Genomic DNA, 21,026 nt, shown 5'->3' with positions numbered 1-21,026 from the left:
AGTACATTTTGATGCCAATACTTTCATACTTTTACTCAAGTACATTTTGAATTCTGGACATTTACTTGTAACGGAGTACATCTACAGTGCAGTATTGATACTTTAACTTAAGTACAAAATGTGAGTACTTTTCCCACTTCTGTCAAAATGTGCGAAATATGGGGTGTTGCAATGTAACTTTCTTCACCAGGCGTACTGGACCAAGGTCAGGTTAGCTAGGATTTATACTGATGTTGACACAACAGGCTCCCGCTAATCTTTTTCATATGTTTTGGAACTGTCCTTCCTTACAGTCCTATTGGTCATCTATATTTGACACTATTTCAGATGTGTCACGGTTGCCCATAGATCCACCCCTATATTATTTCCCTCTTTGGTGTTCTTCCTGAGACAATTTCTCTGCCTAAATATCAATCAGACTTTGTTGCTTTAGTGACTCTTCAGTACTCAAGTAAATGTACTTGATTACTGTCCTCCACTGAGCACAGCATGGGGCGGGTTCACGCGTTAATGTCCAATCACAAACCCCCGCCAGTCACATGACAGCTCCCACGAGGAGATTCAGATTAATGGTAGGCATGGCTGAACATGCAGGGACACGTTGTTCATTTACATGCTAATTAGAAACACCAAAGCAACAGACTGTGTGAGCTACAGCGTACCATACCTGTTAATGTTGAGATGTTGTTGTTTTTTTTTGTCTATTTTAGTTTTTTGTGCAGTGTTGCATTGGTGATTCAATGTTGGGGGGACGCAATTTGAATTATGTCACACGCACATCGCTTAACACCTACATTTAGGAGTTAACAGGTTCAGACAATGGTCTATTCTATTGATATGCATACAAGCTTGTCCCTTTGTTAAATCACCCTGCTGTGACACTAAACGTTGTGGAGGTGTGAACTTGGGGGTTGATGGATGCCCGTGCACGTGAGAGGCGTGACACTGGTCAGAAAAGAAACGGGACACGGTGGCGTAGTTGGTAGCGCTGTTGCCTCACAGCTCGAAGGTCCTGGGTTCAATTCCCGCCGGGGGACGCTGTGGGCGCTGGGGGAGTGTTCTCTCCTCTGTGTCATCAGCGCCCACAACCTAGGCGGGGTTGGCAAAAGGGCCTTTCTGTGTGGAGTTTGCATGTTCTCCCCGTGTCTCCTAGGGTAGATACCCTCACAAAAACATGCAGTAATCCTGGTCTCAATAATGCCAGCCGGGGTGCCTGATGGAGGGGAAAGGAACTGGTTGGAATAACGTGTTCCTTCCACGCGCTACGTCCATACTGGGGAAATCCCCCCTGTCAGGTGAAAAGAAACAACTTGGACTACTCATGCATTGAAGGAAGCATGAGGTCAGTCCGTTGTCTCCCCAGGTGAGGGAGAGCAGAGCCCAGGATTACATAGCTTAGGCAATTGGCACTGGGTGAAAAAATGGGTTACAAAATCGTGGGATAAAAAATTAACGGGACGGCGTGTACACGCGTGACCGGACCAATGCAACACTGGTTGTGTCTGTGTAGTCCCTTGAGACAGAATGTTTGGCTCGCACGCTTTTCAAATGATTCCGCCTAACAGCTTGTACATCGGAAGTGCTGGAAATCTGCAGGAAATAATGCGTGATCATATAATGACCATTATGTGCATAGCGGTCGGATCTGTGGCTCTGGAACCGGATCTCCAAATCTGGTTTGTTTAAATGTCTGAATCAGTTTGTTAAATCATAAGTTTGTTTATGGTTGTCTGTAACATGTCCGTGGTTCCTGCCTATATACATACAGTATATGGGCGTATGTTTTTTTTTTTTTTTCGACGTTCAGGTCGAAGTTACTATGAAACGCTCCACCGGCTGTCCGGCTGTCCCTCTGTCCATCACGTCAAGTCACACTTTTGCCCCTACTCTTATCTCGATGCCAAACTTTGCACACACACTCCTTGGATAGAAAATCACAACTTCCGCCTAAAGTCTCTATTAAAGTCATGTCATCAACATGGATCTGTCCCATTTCCCATATTCCCTCCTGATTGGCTACGATTGCCTTCTAAAGTTTGTGTATGCGACGTGACGGTCGCTTATCTCCCGATTAGGGAGTCTTACTGGTGGTTATGTCTGAGTCAGAGTGACGTCGGCGTGAGTACATGCCAAATGTACCCAGGAGTATTGTCGATTCGAGAAAAAGACATTGTGAGAACCTCACAAGAGAAATGGATGATTTTATGGTTAAAAAAGATTTGGGGCAGTTACTCTTAGTTACAGTTAGGAAAAGATTCAGGTTGAGGTCATGGTTAGGATTAGACATTTAGAGCTTAGGTTTGGGGGTTAGAGTTAGAGTTATTCCTGATTTATACTTAGTTGGGTTACCAGCGTACCCACACCGGAAATAGCAGATCTACAAGCTCACAACGAGCTGCAGTGAGGCGCATCGTGATCTTGTATATCGTCGATTCGTCTATTTTCGGCTTAAAATATTACAACATAGCCTATTGTAAGGAAATGGCATTCATAATATCACCATCCTAGAATGTTGATGTCCTCACGACGTACAGTAATACAAAGGTGTGAGTGTGTGTGTGTGTGTGTGTGTGTGTGCATCAGTGGTGTAAAGTAACCAGCTGAAAAGCGGATTCTGCCAATGCATTTCAATGGGAATGGAGCAGATTTTTGGAGAAATCTGCCATTTGCGAATTTCTCCCAAAATCCACTCCATTCCCATTGAAATGCATTGGCAGAATACCTCTTATCAGCTGACAACCATACTTTGGTGTGACCGTGCCCTTACAGTATTTCTATGTTGCAGTATTGATACTTTTACTTAAGCCAGGGGTCTTCAACCTTTTCAGGCCAAGGACCCCTTAGTTGAGCGAGAGATGAAGCAGGGACCCCCACAACCTTTTCAGAGATTCCATATAGTTTCATTGTTTGACAGCACTATCCTCAGTATATTTTGGATTCATGTAAATTTCAGATATTTAACCACTTGAACCATCAATACTTAATTAACTTGACCTTTCTCTGTACTTAGTCTGCTCTTTTCCCTCTCTACACCAAACCTCTTTGCTGAAAATAGCCGATCTACAAGATCACAACGCCTCGCAATCGCGAGGCGTTGTGAGCTTGTAGATCTGCTATTTTTGGCTAAAGTGCTCAGAATATGGACACTTGAGTTCAAATGGTTAATATCAAGCGACACGATTCTTCAGAGTATATGCGACCTTCGGTCGCAATAAAAAAGGAGAAAAAAACGTTCTATCACTCAAAGATTTGGAAGACCCCCTGTAGTGACTCTGAGGACCCCCTAGCCCTAGGGGTCCCGGACCCCCTGTTGAAGACCTCTGACTTAAGCAAAACATGTGAGTACTTCTTCCACCACTGGTGTGCGTCATACCTCCAGTTCTTGGTGTGTGGGGGCTCTTCATCCAGCCTCATGAGAGCGAAGCGTGCAGCACTGAGAGACAGCCCTCGTATTCCATCACCCCACTCCTTCTCTGCCCTGTAACACAGCAGAACAGAACCAGAACCACACTCATTATCCTATTCAAACAGTGATTCTCAAACCTTTTGTATTTCAAAGATTCTGACCATGATACTGACATGATACTGACCATGATTCTGACCATGATACTGACCATGATACTGACCATGATTCTGACCATACTACTGACTCTGACCATGATACTGACCATGATTCTGACCATGATACTGACTCTGACCATGATAGTGACCATGATTCTGACCATGATTCTGACCATGATACTGACATGATACTGACCATGATTCTGACCATGATACTGACCATGATTCTGACCATGATACTGACATGATACTGACATGAATCATGATACTGATACTGACCATGATACTGACAACAATTCTGACCATGATATTTTGACCATGATACCACCCACACCACACTCATTATCCTATTCAAACAGTGATTCTCAAACCTTTTGTATTTCAAAGAATCTGACAATGATACTGACATGATTCTGACGATGATTCTGACGATGATACTGACATGATACTGACCATGATACTGACCATGATACTGACCGTAATACTGACATGATACTGACCATGATACTGACTATGATACTGACATGATACTGACCATGATACTGACCATGATACTGACCGTAATACTGACATGATACTGACCATGATACTGACTATGATACTGACATGTTACTGACCATGATATTGACTATGATACTGACTATGATACTGACATGATACTGACCATGATACTGACTATGCTACTGACATAATACTGACCATGATACTGACCATGATACTGACTATGATACTGACATAATACTGACCATGATACTGACCATGATACTGACTTTATACTGACCATGATACTGACATGATAATGATCAAAAAATAAATAAAGTAAAATTATTTAAAGTAAATGACAAATATAAGATCTCTGCCCGACAATGATGATGTATTACATAATGCAGTAGAAAGAGAGGGAGGGAATAGAGGAGGAGCAGAACAGTTACAATGTATTAATGTTACATGTTGGTCTGTCAGTATGTGACACACGACACGTCCCATCCAGGCAGAGCCACCAGTGCATAGCAGCAACATGTGTTTGTGATGTAGTTAACATGTTGTCTGCTGCAAAATGCAGCAAAAAAACCTGATTGAATGTTTAGACAAGTGTTTTACATTGGTCTGCTGCTCAACAAAAACACTTCTTTAATTATAACACTAATTTAATTATAAACACACTAATTATATTATAATATCGCAGCTGTCTGGGGTAGGCCTGTCACAATTATTACATAATTGTCTAATCGCAATTATTTGACACAGATTGACATCGTGAGCTTGTAGATCGGCTATTTCCACTATCAATATTATTTTTTTAAGTATAAAGTTGTCAAATATGTCAGTAATTTCTTCAAAGCTTCAAAGCCTACAACAAGCCAAACAGAAATGTACAGTAATTGTCAACAACAAAAAACACAATTAAATCGCAATTGTTTGAGTGACAATTGATCGTCAATTTAAATTTGTAATCGTGACAGCCCTAGTCGGGGGAAATCTTCTATCTCCATATTTAAATTTTAGACGATCCACATGAAGTATTTTCACTGTTTTTGAAGGATTTTTAAGGTGAAAGCGAAGATGGTCAAGTATGCTTTGCATTTTATAATGACTGAATCAGTGAACCAGGGAAAAGTGTCAACAAGAACTTGTGACTAAATCATAACTACGTACATTACATCCATTGGAACACAGGTTCGAGTAGTACATACATTGTACAGTAGTACAATTTTTAGGTATTTGTACTTGAGTATTTCCGATTTCCAATACTTTTACTTCTACTCCGCTACATCTCGGATCCAAATATTGTACTTTTACTCCAGTACAATTATTTGAAAACTTTAGTTACTAGTACCTTTGCAGATATAAATTATAATATTACTATACTACACATAAACCACTTTAGCCATATTTTATACCGCGGCTATTTGAAAACATTTTGTACTTTTACTTTAAGTACATTTTGATGCCAACACTTTCATACATTTACTCAAGTACATTTCCTGAACACATTTTCTTGGACACCGGACAAAGGTGATGTGCTAAAAAGCTGCTTTCTCAATCACTTCTCTTCTTTCAAGGTGGCCTGCATAAAAATCCATAACATCCATAACCTGAGTTGACAGGAAATTACAACAACCCAAACAAGAAGTGGAACCGCAAACAAATTGTCTCCTTTAACTGCCTGCACTGGACTGATGGATGGTGTGGGTTTATCCACAAGTCTAAACTCCTCAAACACACACACACACACACACACACACACACACACACACACACATCACACATCACACACACATATACACACATACGCGCGCACGCACACACACACACACACACACACACACATCACACATCACACATCACACACACATATACACACATACGCGCGCACACACACACACACACACACACACACACACACACACACACACACACACACACACACACACACACGCACACGCACGCACACTTGTGTGTGTGCACAGCCAGCCTGCAAATCCAATCTCTCCCACGGGTAGTAGCGCTCCACTCACCCTGAGAACTCGATATACTTGTAGATAGAGCCGGCGATTACCATGGCGACGATGGCGTAGTACCAGGAGCAGAGGAACATGAGAGTGAGACACAAGCTCATCCCCAGGAAGGACAGAGCCCTGTAGATAACACACAGGTGGATGGATGGATGAACAGACAGGCAGACAGACAGAATAATCATATTAGACCAGGGGTTCCCAAACTTTTGTCTCAGGGCACCCCATACATATTTTTTTAATCCGAGGCACCCCTACATTATAATTTTCACTCCCAGCACCTTATATTTATAGCATATCGTCGTTGTCGGGTGGAAACCCTGTATGTCCAAAACCGTTCGTTTTGTAGTTATCATCTATAAAATGATCTAAACTAGTGAAAACAGCAGATCTACAAGCACACAACGCCTCGCATCGCGAGGCGTTGTGTGCTTGTAGATCGGCTGTTTTCACTAGTTTTGTGCGACAGTCTTTTATGATGAAGCAGGGCTTTGCTCTACCAAAAGACGTACACATTTGAAACTTGGAGATACGAGGCTTCAGTGGCGATATTTTAGTGATTATGTTGTGAGGAAAACCTTGAGATAATAGCCATTTTGGTTAGAACTGACTGAAAATAACTTTGTACTTAGAGTTTAAAATGATACTAAATATTTTTTCAAGTGTCCAAATAAATTCCAAATATTATCAAATGATCTCGTGGCACCCCTTGACAGCCGTCGCGGCACCCTGGCCCCATCACACACTTTGAAAACCCCTGTATTAGACAGACATACAGTTTGCCGTATCCGTATATACATTACTGTACAGAAATAGAACAAACATAGAACATATCATTATCATTAAAAGACAGTGCTTAACACCACCTAAGGAGAAGAGAAACGAGCACACCGCAATGTCCTTTTCAAATATACTTTAGCCTCACGAGACAAGCAATGTACGCGTTTCAGCTATTCAGCCATAATCGCTGAAGAAGGCTGAACAGCTGAAATGCCAACTAAACCTTATACTTGACATGATTCCCAAAGGGTTCTAGAGTCTAGACTAGGCCCCCTCCTAAATCGGTGAAAATAGCGAAGCGTGTAGAGTGTGTAGATCTATCTATTCTTGCAGAATGTTATAGACAGAATGGGGATGCTAAGATGGAAGAGATTAATTTTCTTGGGTTTATGTCCAACAGACCAGTGGTAGAACTTGAAGCGGGGCCTCCAGTTGGGAGTCCTCAGCAGGGTCTGCAAGGCACAGGCCAGGTTCACAAACATGTAGCACATCAGGAAGAACCTGTAGGACACAAAACAAAACGCAACTGTCTTTAATGTCGCCCGACAAATATAACATATTTTCAACTGAAAACATGTGGCTGCATCAGTCGAGTCAAAAACCTACTAACCTTAAACCTTAAACCTACTAGACTTTGGATAAAGCGCACGACTGCTCTCACAGCAGTGGTAACAGCAAGGTTTTCTTATGTTTATTTCTACGGTTCCAAGACAGATTTGCTGTTGTTCACAATGTAACATTAGCAAATCGGAAGCGTGATAGTGTGATTACTGCATCCTTGCATACTTTAATGCAACAGGGACACAGGAGGCATAGCAACATCGCTGATACTGTCCATGTGATAACTGCATCAGTAGGCTTTCCGTTGGGGGATTACGATCATAGAGTCTGTGTCAGGCTTGCGCAGATTGGTCTGGACCCCGGAGCATCGCAGGAGTAGAGCAACACCGCCATATACAATGCAATATCATTGCAATAAGTGGTTTTATCTAGAAGAAGGTGTCCTGGCTGATTTAAACACAATGTCTTACGATTACCCACTTTCCGGGTTTGGGGAGCATGGATAACACTAAAATAGAAATACCATAGAGATAATTCAGTGCTCACATGGAGAGGATGGGGGCCACTGCATCCAGGGAGGCGATGATGATGCCAATCTCACAGATGCAGGCGGTCAGCAGCAGAGACCAAGTGGGCTCTCCATTGGCCTTAGCATGGCCAAAGATCTGGAAAGACAACACAGTCATTTAGTTTCATGCTTTTATTTTATTTTTATTTTTTTTATCGCCCATAATTAAAATAAATGGTAAACAGGGAAGACAAAATGTACAATACATAGGGATCATGTCAAGAGAAAACAGAAACAAAATGTAATAAAAGAAAGTAAAGCAAAGGGTAATAATCACAGGGAGGGGGGAAGCACATATACAGTAGATCAGGGTTCCCCAATTAGTTTTCCCCAAGGGCCGAATTATGTCTAGGGTACCAAGCCGAGGGCCACAAGATTGCAGGGGGCGACGTTGGCGTTTACGATACTCCAGCAACAGTTCAGATATCGTCACTGTCGAGCAGAAACCTCGTATCTCCAAGTTTCAAATGTGTACGTTTTTATCTGGTGGAAACACCAGATCTTTAAAGAGATCATTTTCTGGCGAGACATTCAGGCGACTTTCAGGCGACCTATTTGCCGATTGGCTGTCGATGGCACATGGTAACCGAGCTAGTTTCATGATTGGGAGCGGCCCCCCAGACCATGGGTGGACATTACTGCATTAGGGCCAGGGGCCAGGGGTGTTTACCGCTCCTCCAGCCTATGGAATCCTGGACTTGTGTAATGAAATATTTTGTCCAGCAGGGAGCACCATTCCTTCACACTGAGGCTGCAGTGGCTGTGGTCACACATTTCTGGACACCAATGTCTGTGTAACTGTTACATCCATGCATTCATACAACTGCAAGTCTGCCGCTGCGTGGCCGTGCTTGATTTGGCTGTACACGCTGACTTGTTCATCAGGAAACATGCTCCCTCGTCGATTGGATTTTACAAAACAGACCCGCGTCGTCACATTGAATCCTGTTTAAGAAGAGCTTAAAACACAACTTTCTAATGTTACATTGATGACGTGAGGAACGCTAAAGTCGTCTTGGTTACATAGTAGGCTATGCGAAAATAACAAAGCTCAGAGTCGCAAATTCAATGATTGCTGCATCAGCACACACAAAACACGGGCGTGAGAGAAGTAAATGAATGAAATGGACATCACGTTTAGCCGATTCAACGATTCCAAAAGTCATACGATTGGAAGTTATTGCTACATGCGGCTACGTATGCGTCTCGCTGTTGCTGCTGTTTTGTTAGGCAACAGCTAGGGTCCAGGGAGTGCACAGAATTTTAGAGAGGCATGGGCTGACATTTCTAAAAGGGCCTTTTCATACGGATAAAAGTTAAGGGCTCAAGCCCCTTTTGCTGTATGTGCGCACGTGCCTGGCGACCAGCGCATCACATTACAGACTTATCATTTCAATCCGTTTCTTTGCAAAAACACATTTCTTTTAGAAAACATTTGTATTCTTGTTTCTCCCAGTGTTATGGTTTTTAATGTTTATTATGGGGAAAAACGTGTGTAGGCCTATTTTCCTTTTTTAAATCGCTAAAATAGCGCATTTTTGAACACATTTCCTTAACGGTTAACGGTTAACGGCCTGACGGTTATCGGTTAAGAAAAAATCTCCATTTGGCCATCCCTAGACATATAGCCTACAGTAAGTTAGAATATTATGAAATATACATGAGAAAGAACACCAACACTAACTTCAACACACCAATCCACCAGATTTTAAATTGACTGTGTGTCGATTCTTGTTTGGTAAAAACAAAGCCCTGCTTCATCATACAAGATCGTCGCACAAAACCTTTTTTTAGATGATAAATACAAAACGAACGGTTTTGGACATACAAGGTTTCCACCCGACAACGACGATATACTAGTGTTGTTGCTGCTCTTATACCACCATTATTTCTTGGGGTTGGTGGGGGCCAGACAGTAGCCCCCCGCGGGCCGCAAATGGCCCGCGGGCCGCCTATTGGGGAACCCTGCATTAGATGTACATTGTATGATTCATTTGTCCTGGCAACAGGACAAAGGAGCAGTGGTGAACTGGTGATGGTGAATAAAGTGAGCAGACTGACCCGCAGGGCCGGCACGATGCCATCCTTGGCAATGGCCTGCATCAGACGAGGAGCGCCAGTCAAGCTCTGAAGGCCCGCCCCGCAGGTGGAGAAAAAGGAGCCGATCACGATGACCCACGGCGACGGCCACGCCAACGTGCCAATCACCAGGTTCCCCTTGACTCCCTCTCCAAACCTGAGGCAGAGACGCAAAGAGGCCGAGCGGTTAGGAAACTGCAGGGAAATGTAAGCATGCTCATATTTACCTTATGGTCACCGTCGGGCAGAAACCTTGTACGTTTCAAATGTGTATGTTTTTTTTTTAAATCAAAGCCCTACTTCACATAAAGACTGTCGCACAAAAGTAGTGAAAATAGCCGATCCACAAGCACACATGTGCTTGTGGATCGGCTATTTTCACTATTTTTAAAGCATTTTTAAAACAATAAATACAAAACGAACGGTTTTGGACATACAAGGTTTCCACCCGACAGCAACGATATGATTCCTATCAAGGATCCTGTGGGTGCTAATATCTTTTTTTTTTTGTTATTGCTTACTGTATGTTTACAACTGGTGTGATAACAGAACTTTTCAAAAGATCATGTAATCATGAATTGCATTTTTATAGCGCTTTTTTAAGTACTCAAAGTGCTTTCCAATGGTTCATTCATCAATCTTACAGTGGGAGGATGTAGGTCATGTGTCTGTTCTAAAGGGGAAAAATAGTGAACCCAGTTCATGTCACTATTATTCAACAAAAGTGTTTCCAAACTTTCCATTGATACTTCTTTCCTCTAAAGAAATAATACATACAAGTCGAGCACAAAAATGTTAAGATTGATCATTCAAAATTCAGCTAAAAAACACTTAGACTTACTTGTCTCTGAGAACCACCCCTTCGATGCAAGCGCCAAACAGGATCACACTGGCCATATCTTAGGAGTTTTAGATCAGGAAATGATAGGCTGCTAAACGCACTGAGCAAGCCCCCAGGACCGTGTAGAACCCACTGCTAAGTGATGATGTCTCTATACTTGCACAAGAGACTGAGGTATACCTTATTTTGATTTAATTAAATAGTAAATGTGTACTGTACAGTATATCTGACATTGCTGTTTGTTGTGACTTGCTGTGACTTTTATACAGAGAGTGGCGTAGCCATATAACAGATTGGATGTCTTGTTTTCTCAGAAACTCTATTATGATAGCTCTGTCACTGATCCAAGGCTTTATTAGGGATCAATTGTTCTTAGGGGACAAATCTGCTTCTGGCCAGCAATGGCCACTATTGGCAGTGCACCAAGTTGATATCAAAACACATCAAATTCAAGCTGAGTGATTGAAAGCTGGTTTAGCCTGACGGCCAGAGTCAAAATAGATCCATCTAATGCAAATGCATTGTAAAGAACAAAACATGACTTGTTTTACAATTACCCTATTCTAGTGTATTAACCTGTGTACTGGAAAAGCATGATATTTACACCTTGTTAGTACTATTTTAAAATGACTAGAGTTTTACTATGATGTTACATAATTCTCTTAACTGTCTACGCAATAACTCCATGTGTCCCAGAGGGGGCAGTAGTGAGTAGGATACAGACAATGGAGGTGGTGGTGATGGCGCAAATAGTTCCGATGGGGATGGACTTCTGGGCATCACGCAGGTCCCCAGAGCGGTTTGAACCAGCCATGATGCCTGAGCAGAGAGACAGACAGACAGACAGACAGACAGACAGACAGACAGACAGACAGACAGAAAGACAGAAAGAAAGGTTACACCACTAATAAGGGTTGGTTTTGGGTTACATTTAGATTTCGGGTCGCAAAACAGTCCTCACACCTACAGTAAGTTGCACGGTTCCTTATGGTTATGGCTGACATGAGCGTGACGACGTGGTCTGTCCGCCCGCCCGCCCATCCTGCCTTCATTTTTAATAATAGGAAGATGTGTAAAAATGTATTTAATATTGGATCTTTAATAAATGCACAAGAAATGACACAGTCATATACAGTATATCAGCTCGCCAGTTGTAGTTTTCTTCCAGTGATCCAGCACTCGAAAAACGCTGGGGGAACGCAAGGCAGATGATCCAGAACAAATGGCCAGACATATGTGCTCGGATTTCAATAAAATATAAACGTCCTTGTGGTGAATGGCCTGAATACTTTGCACTGTTTACCCCTTCTGAATACCTCGTGTGAGCATAATAACACTCACATGCAGAATGCAGAATAATACATTGATTAAATGGTAAATGGTGCATTTATATAGCGGCTTTATCCAAGGCGCTTTACAGAGATTGTGCATTACATTCACCCATATTCATACACCGATGGTGAGGAAACCATCCAAGGCACCAACCTGCTCATCGGGAGCAGGTAGGAGTTAAGAATCTTGCTCAAGGACTCTTCGACACTAACTCTGGGGGAGCCCGGGATCGAACTGGGAACCCTTCGGGAACCCTCTGTGTTCTAAGACGGCAACTCTACCCCTGTGCCACTGCCACTATCCAAAATAAATGAAAGCTGTGGAGAGTGTTAATCACAGAGTGTACAGTATGTAACTGTATCAGTTACCTGTGACGGAGGGGAAGTAGATGCCCACCAGCAGGGTGAAGAAGCTGGTGATGTCAGCCAGGACGTAGCGGTTGGAGTTGGTCAGGGGATCGTCTATTCCCTCCACAGACGGCATGTCTAGCTTGGCAATCAGGTCACCTTTCTCATAGTAGGTTCCAAACAGGTTATCTGGGTGGTGAGAGAGTGATATAGTCAGAAAGAGAATCAAGGAGTGAATCAAGCCTGGTTTATACTTTGTCGTGTAGTGGCAGCGCGGAATGAGCTGTGTGAGCTCACAGTGTCTTGCAGATGCAACTTTTTATCCAATGCACTCTACAGAGATTGTGCATTACATTCACACACCGATGGCAGAGGAAACCATGCAAGGCACCAACCTGCTCACCGGGAGCAACTAGGGGTTCAGAGTCTTGCTGAAGTACTCTTCAACACTAACTCTGGGGAAGTCCGGTATCGAACTGGGAACCCTTCGGGAACCCTCCGTGTTCTAATGACGGTTTCTCTACCCCTGAGCCACTGCCGCCCCCGTTGTGAGCTTTAATATAGATTCTGCTATCTGCAGTCCATTACACCATCATACAGCGAAACATGAATTAAGCAGTAGGGGTGAATGATTCAGAAAGTTACATTATGTCAAACAAAGGTGATACAAAAATGTGTTGTAAATCAAGACTAAACATCTGTTTTGAATTTATTTTTGATTGATTACAGTATGTATATTCCTTTCTAAGCCTGTTTTGCTGACTGTGGTCTCAGCAGTGAGAAGTTAATGAGCTTGTTATCCTACCATGCATTAAGAGAAACTGACAACATCATTATTACTTGCAAGCTGTCATTAACCTGCAAATAACTACACAGCCCTTAATTGTGAGTCTATGATTTACATTAAAATCCATTGCTTAGCTTCTTAGAACAAGACATAGAAGAGACAGAAAGAATACAAGACAGATACGTGTGTGTTTATTTGTGTGTCAAGAATCAACAAAGGTTTTATTTGTCACTCGGATGAACGAGAAGTAGAGCTATAGCTCCCTTTGAAAATGTGGTTGTGTGGCTCCACAAACTTGAACGCATGCAGTGCATTAGTGTTGGTTTTGACAGCAAATTCCAATCCATTTAGTTTTAGTCATATTTTAGTCATCTGAAATGTTTTAGTTTGAGTTTAGTTTTAGTCGACTAAATCTACAACTAAAATGTGTTTTGGCGTGCTGTGATGGCGTCATAGTGGCTCATTTTACACTTGGTTGTGCTCTGAAAATAGTAGATCTATAATAATAATAATAGCTGGAATTTATATAGCGCTTTTCTGAGTACTCAAAGTCGCTTTACAATATGGTGTAAATGTGTGTATGTGTGGCAGATAAAAACAACAACTTTATTAGAAAAGAAAAACTAAGAAGATACAAAGAGAGCTAAAGGCAACATATCTATAAGCTCACGCATCGTGAGCTTATAGATCAGCCGAGCACAGCCAAACATAAAATGTCTTGTCTTTTATGACTTGTCTTTTAGTTTGTATTTTTCGTCATTGTTTTAGTCGATGAAATCAACACTACAGTTTATGTATATTGTGCAAGTACGAAAGTGAAGTGTGCCCCCAGCTAATAGATAGTAAATAACCAAATAGATCCCTTACAACTCTGTAACTCTGAGAGTGTACAAATGGAACCAAATGTACCTGTAAGGGTCCTGCAATGTGTACACTCTCAGAGTTATGGGGGTCCGTGGCCCAAATGCAAATCCAAACTGGGGGTCGTTGAAAGAAAAAAAAAGTTTGAAAACCCCTTAAATAAGAAGACTAACAGGACTGACTAACCTTTAAGGATTCCACTGGTGATCCCAGGGATCCCCTGTGCCCGGGTCACGTTGTTCTGTTCAAAGTACTTGTCGCAGGTTGCGTTCAGGAAGGGGGAGTCACAGAAGATGTTCCACAGCTGGGTGGTGATGGTTCCGTTGGCCGTCTCGATGGTCTTGGCGCACACGTTAAAATTCTTCCAGACCAGGGTGCGGTTCCCCAGTAAACACACGCTGCAGAGGAGAAGAGCACAACCGTCTGCATGTGTGCGCTTGAGGCAGCACACACCTTACTTGTTCTCTGAGTGCTGCTGAATACAATGTGCGTGTGTGCGTGCGCGCGCGTACGTACGAGCGTGCGTGTGTGTTTGTGTGCGTGTGTGACTCAATCTTTCTCTGTGGTACCCTAATACGTTTCCTCCTCATTTATTGTCTGCACCATGACCACAATCCAGTTGCTGAAACTCACACAGTCATATATTCTGAAAGGCTACTATGTATATAAGGGAATGTAGCTACTATGTATATATACGTAAGGGAATGTAGCTACTATGTATAAGGGAATGTAGCTACTATGTATAATAAGGGAATGTAGCTACTATGTATATAAGGGACTGTAGCTACTATGTATATAAGGGAATGTAGCTACTATGTATATAAGGGAATGTAGCTACTATGTATATAAGGGAATGTACATGGCTAGACACAACAGAATTGTTGACCTACTAGTTCAGGACATAAGTTCATATGTTTCATCGTCTGCCAAATTCTATAAGCGCTCTGGTGTTTCAACTGCCATGTTCATGCACAATAATGAAAATGATGCCTTTTCAGATAATTCACCAGATGTTGTTGTTGTTGTTGATGAGGACAGTAGAGAAGTGAACATTTTGGAAGTGGCATGTGCAGTCTGGCAGAGGCTCTCCTTACCAAGGTTAAGTACCAACGTCTTAAGGATGCTATTATACAGCTTGGTTACAAATAAACTGCTTGTGTTCATGTTTGGAAGCCTTGGTAATGTCCATAAAACAGTTGTGAGAGGCCTGCAGATTGCAGGAATGCCCAAGTCAAGAGCTAAGGCAAAATTCTGTTCAGTGTCTGTGATAATTGGCAGTCGCAATATATGGAGGGGGCGAACCCGTGAGCTTGTAGACCTGCTGTTTTTAGAGCAGATTTGGTTGAGTGAAGAAAGGGGGTTTGTAGCAGTTCACCCTGCCACTGATATACTTTTAACAGACTTAACTAGTTCACAGCCAAATCGCCTTCCATCGCCATTTTGAGGAGGGTGAGGCAGCCAGATCGCCCAACGTCGCCTTGGGGATCATTTTCTGATCATTTTGGTATTTTTTTGACATTTTTTGAGCTATAAATGACCTTTCTAGCTTAATTTTAGTCTAAAGTTACATATTCGAAGGAAGTGACATCATCGATGACGTAACCCGGAAGTCGTTCGGCCATAACATAGAATGGGCCTTTTTACAGCATTGAATGTTGACGTTTTTCTTATCAAACTTTACCATATCTAGACCGATTTTCATTCGGAAAAAAATGGCTGGACTGACAGATTGGTCACTCAAGAGCAAAAACGAGTGTAAATGGCGTGTGCACGACGTTCGGATCGTGTTTTATAGCTCCCGTTCGGCGGACCGGGAGACATAATGGCCGCCAATGGGCGCCGCCATTATGGGTCTACTGCTGTCCACTCGCTAGTCCAGACTCTAGGAGATTATCGTTGGGCACACTCTAGTGGATAGTACTAGTACTACATTTTACAACAATATGATCCCTGTTGGGTTAGATTAAAGCTAACTTGGAAATTAATAAAATTCCTGGCAGTATAGGCGCACAAGCCTATTGTAAATGGCTGGGAGAGAGTTAAGTATATTTCCGTTGTTTTCCCCCCATCATTTTAACTGACATTATTTCACAATACTGTGTAGTACAAGTTTGAGTTGCACTTTATAGTTTACTAAGTTGCAGAGAATGTTTGTATTGTATTGATATATCGGTTGATTGATTGTAGACTCCATGGTAGGGAGCCTGTTATACACACCTGAGCTCAATTAGACCTGATAACCTGAATGGTGAATCATACCAACTCTGAGTTTGGGTAAATTGGTGAATTGGGGCCTATAAGATTTATGTAATTATTTGAGATATGTGATTAACTATATTTGAGTAATGTGACTTCATCAATTGTATTGTCTCTGGACATGAAAGAGTCTGGTTTATATATCGTGGAATCAATTTCAGAATTGGTACGGTCCGGGGGGCGCTCTCCATTCCGACATGTCGCCACTCCGACAGTGACTTCTTATTGTCGGAGTGGCAACACTTCCATAGAGGTTAAGGTTAGGGTTAGGTTTAGGGTTAGGGTTAGGGTTAGGGTAAGGGTTAGGGTAAGGGATAGGGTTAGTGTCAGAATGGAGACATTTCGGAAAGGAGACATGTCGGAATGGAGAGATGCACTCGTACGGTCCTGCCATTTCTCAGCACTTTCTCTCACTAGGGCAGAGTGTGACAGGAGCACCCCAGTCAACGAACAAATAAACTTTAGGGTTTACTGTAGGTAGTTAAATTGACACTGACCAATGTATGAGTGTGTATGTGTATGTGGTTGTATTGTTGGTCCACACTACTTGCAGAACATATTATGTTATGCCTTTCATTGGCTGAGTAACCCGGCAAGGTGGTGCTCATCCTTACGGGAAGTCGGGAGCGTCAATTCCGGTCTTGATGACCCCGGCGAAGACTGCCAGGATGGAAAGGATGACGCAAGCCAGGAAAACCAGGGCCAGCTTGTTGACGTACTTCACGCCGACGAACACCACCGTAGCCATGAAGGAGAGCAGGATAGTACCGTACACACGCATGTTGTTCAGCAGAGCTGCCTCTGCCTCGGGACCCTCCAAGCCCTCAAGGGGGAAGATGGCTGCTTTGGGTGCTATATAGATCTGGATGGGGGAAGGCAGACAGAGAGAGAGAGAGAGAGAGAGAGAGAGGGGTGTGTATGGGGTGATGGGTACAGAGGAGTACAAGTTATGTTTGATTCACTTTAGGCTGAAAAGACAAAAACATTTAGAGGAACGGGAAAGACGCAGAGAGAGCGAGGGAGACAGAGTGAGGGGACAAAAGTTATGTAAGTTTCACATTGAAAAATGGAAGAAGGAAATACAAAGGGGCCTTGATAAAAGAAAAAGAGAGATTAGGAGGAATGTATCGCAATAGAGACAGAGGAAGAGAGGGGGGGGGGGCAAGAGGGGGTGAGAAACAGAAGGGTCAACTTGATCAAGTGTGAAAACAGAGATGGTGATTCTCCCATCAACAAGCCCATCACGGCTCCCTGTGTAATTGAACCACTCAAGCATGCTATTAATATTCCAAAAGAATTAACATTACTACCGTTTTATCACGGCCCTGGAATAAAAATAGCGCTGTCATTTGTGAAATCGTAAAACCCACTAATTGGTCCATCAGTATCTGGTGTCTGGGAGTCTGGGCTGACAGTGCTGGGTGGGTTGAAAGGAAAGCAAACAGCCTGGCTAGGTTTTTCCACCCAAACAACTTCAGCCAAGAATAAAGAACTTGAAATGATTTCAAGCAGAACAAACAGAAGGAGCTCGTCGTGACTCAGTGCTACGGTTTGGCTGTCGAAACCGAGCTGACGTTAAAGGCTGAGTTATACTTGGTTGCGCATCATGTCGCACGGCCGAAAATAGCTGATCTGCAAGCACAAAACGCGTTGCGCTGCAATGCGTTTTGAGCTTGTCGATCCGCTGTTTTCGGTGTGCGTGTAAAGAATGTGTAAATCAGGGCAAGAACAACACATCACTGAGCAAGACTAGCTCCCACTTCAATGTGAACCGCTCATGCTCATTGCTCAACTAAAAATAGCATCTGTGTGTGTGTGTGTGTGTGTGTGTGTGTGTGTGTGTGTGTGTGTGTGTGTGTGTGTGTGTGTGTGTGTGTGTGTGTGTGTGTGTGCGCGCTCGCGGACTGCGTGCGTGCGCGGATAAAACATATTCAAATCAGCCTTCTCCAGATCCCTTCCCTACAATTCTGTGGGGATTGTTATTTCACAATGGAAACTAAGCCAGCTTTGACCCAGAAGACAGAATTAACCTCTAGGCATGATCAAACTCTGAATACCCAATGGCAGGATCCAGAAGGACAATAAGAAGGCGGCAGCATGTGCACGCGCGTGCAAGTGTGTGCGTGTGCGTGTGCGTGTGCGTGTGTGTGTGTGTGTGTGTGTGTGTGTGTGCGTGCGTGCGTGCGTGCGTGCGTGCGTGCATGTGTGTATCCAGATAAGAGTGGACCAAATTGATGAGAGCAATTCAAGCGATGGTGTCGTTACTCAGCGACTGTCTTGATCTCTTCCTAACGCGGAATTTGCATAATAGCCCAGGCAGCGCTCACTGCGGCATGAGGAGAAAAAAAAACTGAGGGAGAAGTATGACATAAAAGGACAGACGGAGGGGAACCATGGACGACCCAGAAAGAACATCTCTGTGTTTTGTCAACAGGATTTGGAAAAATATCTTCAAAGGACAGCAGTGAGGTTAATGAGAAACTGGGAGAGAAGAAAGAAAGAGACAGACAGACAGACAGACAGACAGACAGACAGACAGACAGACAGGCATGCACGCACGCACACAGGCTGACAGACGGACAGGCAGGCAGGCAGACAGACAGACAGACAGACACTCAACTAGCAAAACAACAACAACAACAGAGTTAGGAAGCATCTTTATCAGTGATACTTGTTGACCAGGCAGCTGCTGGTCTGTTTAGTGGTCATGTTTTGGCCTTTAGAGGGCAAAGTGTGAGGACTATAAGGCTACCTAGTTTTGCCTAAAGGTGTGTACCTAGCGTTGCATAATCACAACAACCCTGGTTTGATTACTGATGTCATCCTTCCCCTCAGTCCTCCAGTATAATTAAAGCAAAAACAATGCTGTGTTACCATGTAGTAATAGCCTACTAATTTGGTTCTATTGTTCAACCCTCTAGAAATAACAGTCCATGGTACTGAAGGCAGGTTGACTGTGTCTACTGTATCTATTGTACAATGGCCAGTGCTGCAGACAATAAAAAATAGAAACGGGCGTATTTTTCCGCCAACCTGGGCTGCCTACCCAATAAGTAAGTCGTGGGTTGCAGCTGCTAGGACCCGAGGAAGCTGCGGGGGTAAATAAGATTCCTACGACGTTATGGTTCAACAATCACATTTGAGGCAGAAGTGAAAGCACTTTTGGAGGTGCACTCTATAGAGGCGTGATTCCAATTGGGGGTTGACTGGATTTTGTGTTCATGATTACACTGCAGTTGTTTTGTTTTTGGCTAGAAATAGCCCTCTCCCACTAGATTTGTAAACCAAGTACAGACAAACAGTAAGGAATATCAAACCTGGCTGTTTGACGGTCATTGTCACTTGGCTTCCAACTAAGATCATATTGCTATAAGAAGTAGAAACAACTGTGTTTTGCAGACAATTCTAAATGGTGGTAAAAGTAGTTGGAAATGGCCTGCTGTGATTTTTGATTATACAGCATATGGAGTTATATAACAAAACGTACAGCTGGTACCACCATGAGGCTGATTTGTCCCTGTCAAATAAACATACAAACTGTATATTAAAAAAGAAAAAAAAGAAATCTGATTAATTTGTATATTCGAATATACATCATTTCCCCACATTTGAGGAATATTCGAGATTATATATTTTAATTCAAATTAATTAAATTTACCAGCCCTAGCACACACACGTGCGCACATGCACGCACGCACACACGCACACACGCACGCACGCACGCACACACACACACACACACACACACACACACACACACACACACACACACACACACACACACACACACACACACACACACAAATACATACATGTATACTACAATACATACATGTATACTACAGTAGATTGTGACTCACCAGTAAGAGCTCGATTGCGCCCAAGATGTACATGGCGCCAGCGAAGGTGGTCCCCAGGTAGAAGCAGATGCCCACCGCACCCCCAAACTCCGGGCCCAGCGAACGGGAGATCATGTAGTATGAGCCTCCAGCTATAAACACCACCACCACCACCACCACCACAACAATAACCAGTGAGTCTCCAGCTAAACACCACCACCATACAGCGGTGTCGCACCAAATTCTGGGCCCTGGGTACAAGGATTCACTGCGGGCCCCCCATGAATGTTCTTCATAGAGGGAGGGGGTTTAACCCATTTAGACTGGGAACGCATAATTACGCATTATTTTGTGCTTTAACTATTGAAAAATAGCAGACATACAAGCTCACAGTGCCACGCTGCGAGCTTGTAGATCTGCTATTCTTGAAAAATCTTGAAAAATTGTGCAAGTCCCCCCCCCTTGTGACGCCCCAGACAACAACAATAACACAAGCCAACACGCAGAGAAGTCATTATGCATGTGCAGGGATCTGGGTGATGCTGATGAAACCCCAAAAGATGTCTGGAGGAAACTAATATTTATTCATTGCTTTTATTAAGCCTGATTTATACAGTACTTAGTTGCGAGCGGGTGTCACACAGCGAAAATTGATCTGCTATTTTCGGTTTGCATGACGCCCACTAAACAACTAAGTA

The 21,026-nt window shown here is 43.1% G+C and overlaps 1 protein-coding gene across 2 annotated transcripts in view; it reads right to left on the bottom strand.

The window, feature by feature from the left end:
• Positions 1-21,026, bottom strand: part of slc12a5a (solute carrier family 12 member 5a) — a gene marked incomplete at both ends in the record, with an annotated part of 135,316 nt that overhangs the window by 13,100 nt on the left and 101,190 nt on the right. For both annotated transcript variants that reach the window (XM_080727253.1, XM_080727254.1), the window contains 11 exons: positions 3,374-3,478; positions 6,081-6,200; positions 7,260-7,358; positions 7,965-8,083; positions 10,048-10,222; positions 10,907-10,964; positions 11,627-11,725; positions 12,607-12,774; positions 14,420-14,631; positions 17,104-17,351; positions 20,350-20,480. In XM_080727253.1, coding sequence (XP_080583379.1) covers positions 3,374-3,478; positions 6,081-6,200; positions 7,260-7,358; positions 7,965-8,083; positions 10,048-10,222; positions 10,907-10,964; positions 11,627-11,725; positions 12,607-12,774; positions 14,420-14,631; positions 17,104-17,351; positions 20,350-20,480 — 1,534 coding nt within the window. The remainder of the gene's footprint in view (positions 1-3,373; positions 3,479-6,080; positions 6,201-7,259; positions 7,359-7,964; positions 8,084-10,047; positions 10,223-10,906; positions 10,965-11,626; positions 11,726-12,606; positions 12,775-14,419; positions 14,632-17,103; positions 17,352-20,349; positions 20,481-21,026) is intronic.

The sequence above is a fragment of the Nannobrachium achirus genome, assembly GCF_963921795.1.
Source record: "Nannobrachium achirus genome assembly, chromosome: 6".
Lineage (NCBI taxonomy): Eukaryota > Metazoa > Chordata > Actinopteri > Myctophiformes > Myctophidae > Nannobrachium > Nannobrachium achirus.
This window is presented reverse-complemented; position numbering and strand designations above follow the sequence as displayed.